Source organism: Plectropomus leopardus, chromosome 21 (genome assembly GCF_026936395.1).
Source record: "Plectropomus leopardus strain MGB_pleo_1.0 chromosome 21, ASM2693639v1, whole genome shotgun sequence".
Taxonomy (NCBI): Eukaryota; Metazoa; Chordata; class Actinopteri; order Perciformes; family Serranidae; genus Plectropomus; species Plectropomus leopardus.
The window spans coordinates 11,972,962-11,986,943 of NC_142196.1; the positions used below are offsets into that span (position 1 = coordinate 11,972,962).

The 13,982-nt window shown below is 38.5% G+C and overlaps 1 protein-coding gene across 2 annotated transcripts; it reads right to left on the minus strand.

Moving 5' to 3' along the window:
• Nucleotides 1-882: 882 nt before the first annotated feature.
• Nucleotides 883-13,814, minus strand: pign (phosphatidylinositol glycan anchor biosynthesis, class N). Of its 2 annotated transcripts, none has more exons than XM_042510365.2 (29): nt 13,485-13,814; nt 12,844-13,095; nt 12,530-12,651; nt 12,293-12,391; nt 11,836-11,942; nt 11,323-11,447; nt 11,078-11,208; nt 10,850-10,969; nt 10,555-10,595; nt 10,366-10,425; nt 10,102-10,194; nt 9,726-9,781; nt 9,262-9,340; nt 8,698-8,880; nt 8,444-8,583; nt 7,968-8,067; nt 7,721-7,813; nt 7,253-7,344; nt 6,617-6,722; nt 6,411-6,519; nt 5,255-5,357; nt 5,018-5,120; nt 4,440-4,526; nt 4,154-4,209; nt 3,666-3,741; nt 3,340-3,413; nt 2,841-2,883; nt 2,243-2,295; nt 883-2,065 (listed from the first exon to the last, which is right to left on the minus strand). In XM_042510365.2, exons 2-29 carry the CDS (start codon nt 13,068-13,070, stop codon nt 1,942-1,944), a joined length of 2,802 nt encoding a protein of 933 aa, XP_042366299.1. In that variant the 5' UTR covers nt 13,071-13,095; nt 13,485-13,814; the 3' UTR covers nt 883-1,941. The 2 variants fall into 2 exon arrangements, with proteins under 2 accessions (XP_042366299.1, XP_042366298.1); XM_042510364.2 differs by having other exon boundaries at nt 12,844-13,134; nt 13,485-13,813.
• Nucleotides 13,815-13,982: the final 168 nt, after the last annotated feature.

Sequence of the window (13,982 nt, forward strand, 5' to 3'; positions counted from 1 at the left end):
TCTTAAAGTATTACATCAAGATCAGAGACAGTGATGCGCAGATCTAGACAGCCAATAGTCTATGCGCATTGCACTCTGGAGTAAGAGTATTGGCTATTTCAAAAGAGAAGAAGTGAGAGAGGATGTGGTCATGCTGGCTCTGATGTTAAAATATGTGTTAATCTTCTATGAGCATCTCAGCAAGCACTAAGTTATGTGAGGCATACACTGACACTCCAGCTGTTGACTTTGAGGTGCAATAGACACAACATTTATGGACTAATTATTTATAAGCCTTTACTGCATTTCCTGATAAAGGGAAGTACAGAAAAACCCCTGTAATCACCCTAACCCCAAAGCAAGGTGACACTGTTTTCTAAGAGGTTCCATGTTGTGAAAAGTCTGATCTTTTTTTTTTTTTTTAATAAAGGAGGTAGCGGTGCTGTCTTAATGTTGTGAAAATGTAAAAACACACAATCCACAGACAAATGCAATGACAGAAAATGTCGTCCACTGGCCATCAGGGCTTCTGTGAAGTTACAATATAAAGGTCGAAAGTGCTGTTAAAGGGCTGTTACAGTAATTCCCCGTCTCCAGTGACAGTGTAAAGACAATGAGAGCACAGATGCGAAAAGATTTAGAAACGCTGACCAGTCAGAGCACACTGGCATTTTCGGGAGAGGTGGCTTACAGAGACAGGCGCTAAAACAAAGCACTTAAGGCAGACAGAAAGGTAATCAGTTTTTTTTCAAAGTAAAAGAACATAAACATTTTCTAGTAGAAACCTCAAAAATAGCATTATATGGGACCTTAAAGGTAGCAGTAGTTGTTTGGGAATGCAGTTTATATTAGAGTGAATGCCCTATGGGTTGATCTGTTGGGAAAACAATATCGCACATCAGAGCAACTTTATTCATTTATTTATTAAGACCATAGGCTTTTTGCAGTACATCTCAACATTCATATTTAATTTCTAAATGCAACCACAATCCTGGTGTTGGCCACTGGGTGCTTAAACTCTGCTTTGGGCTTAGGGGCTTTTTCAAGTGCACCTGGACTGCTCTCTTTTACTTTTCTAAGCCGAGCCCATGGCTACAGTTACCCTGACATACAATCACAGAGCACAGCTACTGCACTGGCACCTAGTTTAATTCTGTTAATGGTTGCACAAAGTAAACCACACTGGTCCCTTTATGGATATTCCTGTTTCCATTCCACCCCTTTAGTTTTATTAGTAAAAACATAGTCACAGTATAGTAAAAATAACATACCTTTTACTTCTGAACAAAGACATGTTTTAGGCAGCTTCACAGGAAACTGTTACATATTTAAAGAGTTATCAAGTTACCCTTCTTTGGTGGATCATAAATCAGCACCTTTGGCAAAGGCATAATTTACGGTCAAATATTCAAGTGGCCTTTGTCAATTCATCAATGATTAATATAAAAACAATGATGTTGGAACAGCGACTGAGTACAAAAGAATACAGTGCAAACAGAACTGTGCAAAAGTCTTACACCACTCTGAAAAATGTCCTATCAAAACCTTGTATCTAAGCAGTGTTTGTTTTATGTGAATACAAGGATGCCAACAATTGTCAAGAAGAACTCAGTTTGTTTTTTTTACTGAGAACTGATCTTGACGTAATTATCTTCAGTAGACTGTTGTGTCATTTCTTAGTAAGACACGTGGTACATTTTTCAAATTGTTAAAGCATCTTACTAATGAGGACAATATGTTTATAGGAGGGAATTTCCAAAACTACAAAACAATTCAGTTATGTGGTGTGAGACTTTTGCACTGTACTATACAGTTTATTGAGTCCTAAAACAATATCCCATAACTTACATAAACACACTCCAGCTAATAAGGCAAACGCTAAATAAAAAGTATCTAATTTAAATACTAGACATTTGGTTTAACTATGTATGGATGCACTAGCACACACAAACACTTTTTTTTTTAGGGGAAGTGCATCTTGTGTCTTCTCCACAGGCTGAGTCTTTGTGAGGTGAGAACGTGTGTGACCAGACTGAGCAACATCAGAAAGATGGTCATCGACATCACTATCACATAGTGACTAATGCTGAAAGAGACACAGGAAAACATTGAACATGTTTATATGTACATGTACGCATCACAGTTAAAAGAAATGGCTGAAAGGAGGCACAATGAGGAAGGAGGGACAGTGTGTGTATATGAGTCAAGTTATTAATAAGTAATTCATTAAGACTAAGAACCGTGTATTTCCATGCTAACTTACCTTGTGCCAATGTCCAACCAGCTGCCATAGTCCTGCACAAGGAAGAAAAAGTGCTGAGGAGAGGAAGAGAGAGTTAAAAATTGATTTAGTGAGTTTTACATCTAGGTTGCTTAACAGGAAAAGACAAAAGAGAAAAAAAAAATATTAGAAAATAAAACACAGTGTAACGTTAAAGGGACAGTTCAACCCCAAATCAAAAATACATATTTTTCTCTTACCTGAAAGGCTATTTATCAATACAGTGGGTGTGATTCAGCACAAAGAAAATAGCTCTAACATAAAACTGCTCACAACAAGTTCTGTGAATTATCTTGAGGAACCAGGTCATGATTTCTGGAAAGAGACATTACTGCTGAGTTTTTCAAATCAGTTTTTTTGGCATGTTGAGCCCCACAAACTGAGCAGTATCTAGTTCCATGATATTCCAGAGAAGGCAGGCATCTCTATGACCGATATCTTCAACACTCAGCAGCTCACACCAAAAAAAATCTAGGTTGATAAATAGCACTACGGGTAAAAGGAAAAATGTTTTGATTTTGGGGTGAACTATCCCTTTAACTCAATATTCACCCCTTTTCAACCTTTCACACAGCCTTACCAGAGCCATCAAGTCAGAGATGACCAGGACGATCAGGAACAAACTGGAAAAGAGGAGACAAACCCAAAAAGGTAAGAAAGCATTACAAACAAGATCTTTCACATTAAAACATCCACAACACATATTTACTTCATGTACAGCGTGAACAGTAGACTGACACCCAATTCACACACAAGAAACCACTAAAAAGAAAGACTTACTATTTAGTTACTTTAGCTGACTTATGGCTTAAACTTCATGTATGATGCAAATTCAGTCTAAAAGGCAAATAGCTGTATCAAATTAAAAATTTTGCATAAAAGCTGAAATGCATTCTTGCGTTGGCTAGTGTCTGTGAGGCACCAAGAGTAGAGGTGGTTTACATACACTGGTTGACTACGCATTAGTCTTGCAACCACTGCACAACATCAGATCAGTAGTAAAGGCCTGTGAAGGAACTGATCCTACAGCAGATGAGTTGAGTGTTTTGCTTTTTTTGAAGGCTACTGCAAGGAGTTACCTTCTTGATGAAAGCTGTGTTGCAACTTGGATGGTCTCAAATGTACACATTACTATGATGAATGGAATGATAACCTGGAAAAGGAAGGCATTTAAGACTGAATGAAGAAGTTCCAGAGAAATATAATTACTTGAGAACGAGATTAAAAACTTAGTTAAGCACATTTCCCACACTGATGTAGCAGTAGATTAACACTTGTCACAATCGGCAAGACTAGTTCCCTTTTTTGGGAACCTAATTTGTTTAGCTGAAAGGAAGCTTGATGAGGGTAGTATGCAGATACACAGCGTACACCATAAAAAAGAAAAATGTTTAAAATATGTTACCTTCCACATCATCAGCCCTCCCATGATGAAGGGGTTAAAGACAGTGAGGAAGCAGTAAACAGATGCTGGGTCAAAACTAGAAGAGAGAAGCAGAAGACATGACTACAGATGTCTTAAATAGTCATAGAGTAATTCGTCCACAGTGTAAATCTAGTATCTTAGGGATGCAGCTCCATTGTTATCTTTACAGTACCTAGTACAGTGTGGTGCAATTTAAGCCACCTCACATAAAGTACAAATGCATACAATACACAAGAGATTCCCTGGTCTAAATAATAATGCACAGACCGTATGAGGCTACTGTTTTTTTCACAGACAACTTCTTTCCTTCCTCTTTTCAAATGACGCACTGCTAATTATCAAAAAAGCACACATCATCAATCATCCTCATAGCAGACATTCACTTCACGCAGTGTGAACCATGCACAGCCACACACCACCCAAACACAACTTCCTCCCACTTTCCACACATACAATGACCTACATACCTGTTAATGGACGCTATGTTCCCTGTGCCGAAGAAAGCTGTTATTATAAAGAATACCTGAAGAAAATACCTAGTCAGGGAAAGACACGTGAAGCAATGGGAAACTAATCAGTTCATTATTTTTAATTTTACACTTCAAAAATCAAACCATTTTATCTTCACTTCTTTAAACGATAATCAGATTGGATGTAGTGTGGTCTGCTGACTCCACTGAGACAGAAGCACTATTTATAAATACACTTTGTTTGTACTTTAGCCAATGTCACAAATACTCTACAGAAGGATACAAAAAAATAAGATCTTCTGATGTCATCCAACTTCAGTTGTCGGATCTTGGTGATGTCGATATTTGCAGAGAAATCGATAGTGGAGAGCTGAAAGAAAACAGATGCACAAAAGCGTGCCCATACACCCATTCACACACATTCATAGACCCACCCAACACGATAATCAGTCAGCACTGAGACCTTATGTACATTATGTAGCACTTTATGTAAACCTACTTGTGTGATATCATGTGTTGGGATTTCCTTGTTTGTCTGATTAAGAAAACACCATTAAAGGAGTGAATAGTAGATAAATGTTAACTCCAGAACACTTAAGAGCAGATAAGAACAGGCTCCAGAATATATATATTTAGGCCTATATCAAGCAGTATATGTAGCAGTTGTTACTTAAGAAAAAAACTGCTCAGAGAAGTCAGTGCCTGAAAAGTAGTAGTAGCTGTTATGTATAATCTGTAGATGCAAACAGCAATAAATGGACACACAAATTACTGACTATTGAAATTTGCATGTCATTTTCTCATGCAGTTTACACTGCTCTACCAAATGTAATTTTGGAAAAGCACATCCAGTGGTTTTACCTCTTGTCTGCCAGAAACACCCTGAGCGAGCATAGCTTCCTGTTCAATGTTTATCCACACAAACATCAACCAAGATAGCACAGGGGGGAAGAGTGCCTCTGACCTGGGTGGGAGGAAACAGACACAGTAAAAATGTGATTATTTTGTAGCTTTGCTGTGATGATTAAACTGTGCATGATACATAATTTGACATGTCAGTGCTGCTGCATGATGTGTGTGTTTAATATCTTGTCTTACCCAGTGCTGAGCAGCAGGTATGTGGCTGTTAGAGAGAGGAATATGCTGAGGAGACGGTGGAAAAGGCGTGTGGTGCTCAACAATGGAACCAGCATAGAAGAAGCTGAGAAAAGACAAGGGACAGGTGAGGTGTGCTGCAGCTAGAGGGGCATGTAGTACAAGATCTGACATTTTAACCATGAATGAATGAAAACGTTTATTGCCGCAAGGGTGATTTGCATTGCACAAATGAGACTAAAAACAACATATAACATATAAACATTTTAGACAATTTAAGTCAATTTAAGTCAAGTGCATACTTTCAAAATACAGGTCAATGACATGGGATATTATCAGGACTAAAACTAGAATTACCACCTTGCGGTTGTGTGCCTCCGTAAACCAGTCAAGTAATAGTTACATTCATGTCTGTGAAAACATGGGTGCTTCACAACATCCTTCCCTGGCGGCACAGAACATCTATACAATCAGCACAGTTTTAAGGTGAGCATCCAAGATTGCTGTCACCAATTTTGTATCTGACCAAATGTCTTCTCTTTTGTCCCTGAAATAGGATGTTTAATAATGGCCAGAAAAGTGTTTTTTGTAGAGCATTATGATGTCACAGTGAAGTTGATCTCTAACCTTTGTCATAATTAGCATATGAATTCCTGAATTATGGCCAAAAACATTTTTTGTGAAGTGTCAGTGACCTTTGATCACCAAGTTCTAGTCAGTTCATCCTTAACTCAAAGTGGATGTTCCTGCCAAATTTGAAGAAAATTCCCTATAGGTGTTCTTGTAATATCCCAGTCACGAGAATGCAACAGATGGGATCACAATAACTTTGACTTTTGACCACCAAATTCTAATCAGTTCTTCCTTGACTCAAAGTGGACATTTGTGCCAAATTTAAAGAAATCCCCTTAAGGCATTCTTAAGATATTTTGTTCACAAAAATGGAATAGACAGATGGATAACCTTCAAACATAATGCCTTCAGCCACAGCTATTTTTGGCACAGAGGAAAAAAGAAAAGAAAATAATTTGTCTTAAATATCTGGTCAGTGTTTTTAAATATAACCTTGATAATACAGAAATATGACTATAATCTCCCCCAGGAAATTCTAATGTAATGCCATGGAGAGATTACAAGTGCTCTCCTCACACCCACCTACCTAATGTGGTCCAGCTGATGATCTGATTAAAAAGTGGCAGGCCCTGTTTCTGTTGCAGGCTTGAGTGTGTGAGGGATGGCACGTACGCACACACCGCCACGTGAAACATCTGTTATGGAGTTTGACAGGTAATCATTTATTTTTAGCAAATGGAATGACACAATCAAACACACGCACCTACACAAAGTGATGTGTACTGTAGTTACCTGGGTGACAAACTGCTGTCTGTCACTGAGGTGCAGTGGCGTTCTCTGTCGTGATGACCAGAGGTAACAGGCTGAAGTAAAGAGAGTGAGGAGACCTGCACAGGTTCTGAGCAACAATAATATCTTATTACCAACATGTTCATGACACACAGCTGTAGATATCCTATGCAGTTTGCTTGTTATAGAGAGAGTCCTGCTTAGATTATGTCTTCTATAGCTATGGATGAAGCTTTGTCAAGTCTCAGAAAACAACCTTAATGCTGTCATGAGGGTTACCTCGGCTTAATCTTCAAGGCTTTCTTTGATTATTTTAATCTCATGTAAAGCAATGTGATGCATAACCGTCCATTTCATAAAATGATTATTATATGAGTCTGTAAACTTGAATTTGCCTCATTTTGATATGCGTGTTTTGATAATGGAAAGGATATTGATTGCAGCCACATCGCCCATCTCTAAGTGATTTCTAGAAAACACATTTCAAAACTTTGTGATGATCTTTAAGATTTCCTTAGTACAGAGATAAAACCCATTTCGTTGTAACTGACTGAGCTTAATCTGGCTTTTGAGTTTTGCCATGGCGGGACACTGTGGTAAACTTTCTGATAAATGTAGGCAAATAGAGGAAATACTAACACCAGATGTATGTTGGGCTCTCTGCCCACAACTGGCATCAGGGGGAAAGCAGCCAAGCACAGGCAGCCCAGACACCAGCTCAACGCACGCAACTACACAGAGACACAGACAATGAGTTCATAGAGTTAGATACAAAATGTGATCTTAAAATTTAACAGACTATGTGTTGCAAAATGACTGAGTGTAAAATGCATGCAAGAACTATACTTTGCAAAAATATATTTTTTTTTGTAGAAAAACTGTTAGTGTTAAATTATATGTATTTTATATATATATACATATATAATTATATGTTTGTGAGCAGGAAATGTTGCTACTGTGTTTATGCTTCATGTGTAAGTAACTATACTCTGTATTCCTAAACATGACACATCATTTTCCATGACCTTTACAGGTTAGGAAATATTCAAAGACCATGACCTTTCCCAGTGTACTGATTGCTGGAGCCATGATCTATCACGTGGTTACCTTGGCCTTGCCAAAAATACCCGCCAGGAAGGGCCAGAGGGAGAGGAAAGCCAAACCCACAGTCAGCATGGCACGATGGAAGAAACTCACCACCTGAGGGCAGCAGAGGTAAACTGTTATCCATGTTACTGAATATCCTCAAACTGCACACAATGGTCAGCTAAAGGCTGGTAACTAAAAATATGTCAGTGTCCTGAAGCATAAATATGCCTCCAACTATACATTACAAGATATTAAAAACTCCTACCAGAAGCTCAATCCCAAATGCCACCAGCACAAAATAGCCCAAACATTTCCACAGAGGCAGAGAGGGAGCTGAGTGAATCAAATCTGTTAGAGTTCCAGACCTGAAATGGACCATTAATTAGATTATTTTTCCTGTGATAAAAGGGAGAAAACAATGGAAACTACAAAACCACACTTTCATTCATTTAAACACAAATGGTTACAGCACCACTTCAAAGGATCTAATTAACACCTCACTGCAGCTGTTCACCACCAGACATGCATAAACAAGTGTGTGTGAGGTAAATTAAATTCACTGAAAAACTGCCTTATTCATTGATCCTTGAGATTGCCATTGATGTGTTTTGATGGTGTTTGCTCTTTGAAAACAGCATAAAGAACTATACACATTTGTTTGACTAGATAGTATTGTATGTGTGCACATGTGATTGATGTCTCTATCCATTTTAAATACTCTTAAATATGCGTGTTACTCACTCTTTAAGAACAGAGTACCATATAGGCACAGGCAGCAGGCAGTAAATATAGTAGGTAATGGGGCTCCTTTGGATAAGCAGGAACACAGTGATCACCACTGCCACACACATACACAGCCTCGGCAGGGTATGGCCCGGAGTCTGCAGGACCAACAACAAAAATGTAATGTATTATCGATATATTCAAGTGTCAATAACTTGTTTCGGTGAAAGGAATCCGTAGAGGCAGAGAATGGTAGATTGTTGTGATCTGACCTGTTTGAGGACACTTGGGTTTCTGTTGAGACTGGCGTGAGTCTTCAGTATAACTAGGACAACATATGAGGTCCAGCCTACAAATCCCAGCACCACACTGCAACCCAGGAAGAACCTGTCATAGGTGTGATAGTAGACCAGGCCATCCAGAGCATGGGATATCAGAGAGCGACACAGAGAGATCTGACAAGAGGTAGATGAGGGAAAAATGAAAGGGAACTCTTTAGCAAAAGCAAATATGTGTGTGGAAAGAAGATTAATCAGCAAGGAATTTAAAAAAAAGGAATAAAAAGGCATACATAGGTTTATTGATGTAGACAGCATTTACCACACCTAGCCTAGCAGGTTCCATGTGCGTCAGGAAGAAAGGAACTTTCTACTGCATCAGTTGAGTATTATACAACAACACTGGACACCACAGAATTCTCACACGTAGCTAAATGTTTTGTATGTGAACACCATGTTTCAACTCCAGCTTCATGTGTTTAAGTACATGACTTTACTTCACTTGCACAAGTGTTAATTTACGTACAAGCTGCAGACTATCCATTTCGAAATACTCACAGCATCATCATACTTTTCCAGCTGCATCAGTATTCTAGCCTTGTGGATGAATTCTGCTTGTTTTGACTCAGTCAGTAGTCTGGGAAAAAAGTGAGACAAAGCGATAAAGACAGAGTGTGTGAAATTGCATTTAAATATGGTCTGAAATTTTTTGACCAAATAGAGCATGCCTCGTTTGCTTTCATACTTACACAACCATGATAACATCAGCAATGCATTAGCCTGCCTTTTTTTACATAAGCCAGCAATAGAATACTTTTGCTACTAAGTTAATGTTCTTACTTACAAAAAATATATGATAAGCCTTGCACACTTTGTATGTGACATGAATTACACATGATCCTTTGACAAAAAATGCTTTTTTAAAAAAAATGAACAAACAGCAAAGAAAAATTTGAAAAAGTCATACTTTTAATTCAGTAATTTATAGTTATTACAAAACATGAATATCTTATTGTGCTCACTGGTATGGGGTGAAGAGAAAAGGCAATGTTGTCTCCTTTTTCTGGGTCATTTTCACCTGTAAAAACATGTAAAGCTCAGTCACCATATAGATCCATAAAACAGAATTACTGTATTACAAGACGTGCAGGCTTACTACAACTCAAGAGTTAAAAATGACAGTGTTTAAATATAGAATTTTGAAATTATTGTTATAAATCACATGCACTTTTGAGATTCAGTAATACCAACATACTGTAGTGCAATTTCAAATTATAATACTGTCCTTTTTTTTTTTATTTTTACCAATAATACTTGAAAAATTATTCAACAATGAAGTGATAAGTGATTGTTTAATGATCAGCATGTCAGTTATACCAACTTTTAATATTTTCATACCTTATACTGCTCTAGTACTTCAATAGCATTAGTGTACATGCTCTCTGCCTTGAACTGGTCACTGTTGTTAAGGTAGAGAAGCGGTAACACACCCTGGAGAGACACAAATACACATAAAGGTGAAGATGAAGATGTGTGGACATACAATAGAGTACTTTTAAAATCCATATGACAACTTTAAAATAACCCTTAATACTTGCATACAACTTTTAAGATAAATTGACTAAATTATTTCCTTTGTCTGTAGTGTATCTCTGGACTTACGACAGAGTTAACAGGAAAGGGCACACCAATGAGAGAAGCCATCAGGGGTGCGATGTCTGCCTGCAAAAAACAATAGAAAATATTTCAATTTTCAACTCGCTGTTCTATCAGGTCAGTGCTACTGTTCATTTTATATTTTATTGTATTAATTGATGACAACACTTTTCTAAAATGTGGCATGGGACTTACCTGATTGACGTCAACTCTACGAAGGTGCTCCAGTTTCCAATCTGAGAGAAGCAGAAGAGATGAAAATCAGGACAACAATATAGACTTTTATACATAGCCAATAGTGTAAATAAATATTCATATTTATACAGCAAACCCCCCCCAAAAAACAGAATGTCACTCTGCCTAAAAGTATATATATTTTAAATAATCTTAGGTGCTTGTAAGAGAACATGGTTCCTAAACTGAAGCTGAAAAAATCAGCTTGAGAAACATTAAAGCATGCAGCTGTGAACACAGTACATGAGTTTAGCACCTTGTAGGTAGCCATCGTTGTATGGTTGGGGTTCAGTGACTTTATGTGCATTATGAACTCCCGCTCCCCACACCACTAAAGGGGTGAGTGTCTCAGAGGGATGGCCTGCACCGTGTGAACCTGGAGACACAACATATGATATACAAGACTCCAAACCATGAATTTATATTCTGAAGAACATATTTTATTTCATTTTTTTAATTGCACACCTACACAAACAAGTCTTACCCCAATTTGTCATGCCATGATCAGAGGTGAACACATAGGCCGTTCTGCCATCATGACCAAAGAAGTCCTCTACCATAGACACCAGCTCAGCCACACCGGTGTCTACTAGAACAATATTGTCCAGATACTCTCTAGAAAAATACACAATAAAGATACCACAACTTAGGTGATTGATGCTTTGTTCATTAAATTTTAAGTGGAGTGTGATCAAAATAACAAGAAATCTTGATAAGATGTCTCTTTACTGTGACATTGGTCTGTGAGCATGTCCGTTTGTGTCGATGCCCAGCAGATGCAGGAAGAAGACATTCTTATCCTCAAGCAGACTGTCCCTCAGAGTGGAGTTGGACTTTGCTGACTGGAAGAATGACTAGTGCAGAAACGAAACAAAAAGCATAATTGGATTCATTCAAAATAGCTATGGGCAAATCCTCGCTCATAGTATCAGGGGAGTCTGGCGCTTAACATTGACCACTATTTTCCATTAAGGCTTGTGGCAGCTGTACTAAAATCTCTTGTAATGCCTCCACATGGCTTCACATTTTTTGACTTTAAAATGCATTATCTGTCCATATATGACATCAACAAATCATTGTAATAAAAACAACCTGCGATCTTTGTTGCAGTAGGTGACAATAAATATTAATATCACTACACAAACAAAAAAATCCTTCTACCATTTTATACTTAATCAGTAGATTTTATCAACAGCTTAATCACACCATGCATTGTTATCATTAGTACTTCCACTACCATACTTTGACTTGAGTGAACACCCAGCGGTCCAGCCTGGAGGCATCTGTGGAGGCAAAGTCCTCCTCCTGCGCTGGGTATGTGTGAGTATATACATGGTCTCCACTGGCACCTGGAAGAACCACAGCATGAATTAAACTTTATTACAAGGAATTAATTTTTTTCTAAAACAATCAAATAATGTAGGCATTAATGGGGAATAAAAGAAAAAACTGTTGGAATAAAAGAAACTGACAAGTAACTTAGTTCAGTTACTAAGCTTAAAGTTCAGATTTTTGATTCAGTCTTTATCTGTCACCATTTGCTTTTATATTGATTGGGCTAGTAGATGTGATTGTGTGTGTGTGTGTGTGTGTGTGTGTGTGTGTGTGTGTGTGTGTGTGTGTGTGTGTGTGTGTGTGTGTGTGTGTGTGTGTGTGTGTGTGTGTGTGTGTGTGTGTGTGTGTGTGTGTGCTTGTTTACCTTTAGCAAACATTGGCAGAATATCAGGGCTGCCCCAGCACCAGGTGTGTCTGGTCTCATTAAACACTGAGTCAAACTCTACAGGATTTTCCTTCCAACCTGAAAACACAAAAAAATAGTTGCACTCGCATTCACAAACAGACACAACAGTAATCACTAACACATACACAAGTACATAAGTGCCAAAAACTCTGTGTAAATAAAATTTCACATAGCCTTCTCTGTATCAACACCTACCTTTAGCAACAGCACTGACATCCTCATAGAAGCCAGCGATGAGAGCAACATGACCGGGACGAGACTCGGTAGGGACACGAGTGTGTGACACACCCCAGGTACCCCTCTCCTCCATCACACTCCTGATATAGGGAAACACACAGATGTGCACACACAAGCACCAGTTAATCAGAAGTTGTAAAGTATAAAACTAAAGATTCAGAATAATCATCACGCACACATAAAAAAAGCTCATTGCAGATACATTGGACTTACTAATACATGCACAATAACACACCACAATAAAGCTCACTACTCTGTTTCAGTTTCCCAACCTCAGGAATGGGGCCCTGGATGAGCCGTTGGGAAGGAGTGTGAAGAGACTATCTGCTCTGAGACCATCGGCCACCACTAACACCAGTCTGGAGGCAGGAGGTGCCAGAGGTGTGGCCTGCGGTGTCATGCCATGGACCAGGGGTGAGGTGAAGTAGATGTCAAAGATAGAGACGAAGAAGACTACATGGACTGTCAGTCCAACAAGGAAGAAGGTGATCATCCTCATTTTGCGTGTCAACACCAAGCTGGATCTGCAGAGCAATCGGGGGAATGGAGATGGAGGAAGGAAGCTTAAATGTGTTTGGTGGAAGAAGGTGAGAAGAAGAGACAGAAATTAATGAACATAAAGTTATACAATTAAGGATGTAGAGGTTAATTCAAATTGAGAAGAAGGCACTAGAAAGGTTCACTATAATATTGACTAGTTAAGCCATAACGTCTGCCATGTAAAAGACTATTCAAGGGCAGGGGTAATCCCCTTGTCACCATATGTCATTAGTCATGGTGCAGAAATAATGACTTTACTAGTTAGTTCGGTAAATTTCAGTGGTAAGTTACCACCACCACTCAGTAAACGGTATTTACAAGAGAGTAACTCAGAAAAGCACTTGCATCTTTAGGCAACGCAAACAGGTATTACCTGTGTGTAACGTCGGTGCAATCTGCCCATAAAAACGGGGGACGCTGTCTCGTTGATGAATGAATGGGAAAGCAGAACTATCTGCAATCATTTCGCCCTTTCCACAGATTTAGATCCATTTGATCTCCGTAGATGACCAACTATATATCCACAGGATCCACCAGATTAAGGTTTTCTTTTACGAAACAAGATCAACGTAACCTTTAAGTGTGTCCTTTTACAAAACCAACTGTCCCTCTTTCTACACTAAGAAGATTAGCACAAGAAATTCAGGCACCATGAGCACCCACTTCCTTGTTGTGACTTGACGTTTTACGGTGACGCGTTTTCTTTGCAGCGGAATTGTGGGTACTGTAGTCTAAATCTTTTTTTTCCGAAGCGGGCTTTATTTGGGATTTTCCGAAAAGCCCTTTTATAAAATAAATGCAAAGGGTTTTATTATTTAGCTATTTGTGTCACGGTGTAGTTTCACTGGAAGTTATTTTCATTGCTTGTTCC

What these genes read in the sequence shown, in the direction of transcription:
- pign (XM_042510365.2), bottom strand. Translation starts at nt 13,070, where the DNA reads ATGAGGATGATCACCTTCTTCCTTGTTGGACTGACAGTCCATGTAGTC. An exon ending in GTAGAGTTGACGTCAATCAG is followed by an intron (nt 10,426 to 10,554) that starts GTAAGTCCCATG and finishes TGTTTTTTGCAG; the next exon opens with GCAGACATCGCACCCCTGAT. An exon ending in TCAGAAGATCTTATTTTTTT is followed by an intron (nt 4,210 to 4,439) that starts GTATCCTTCTGT and finishes TATTTTCTTCAG; the next exon opens with GTATTCTTTATAATAACAGC.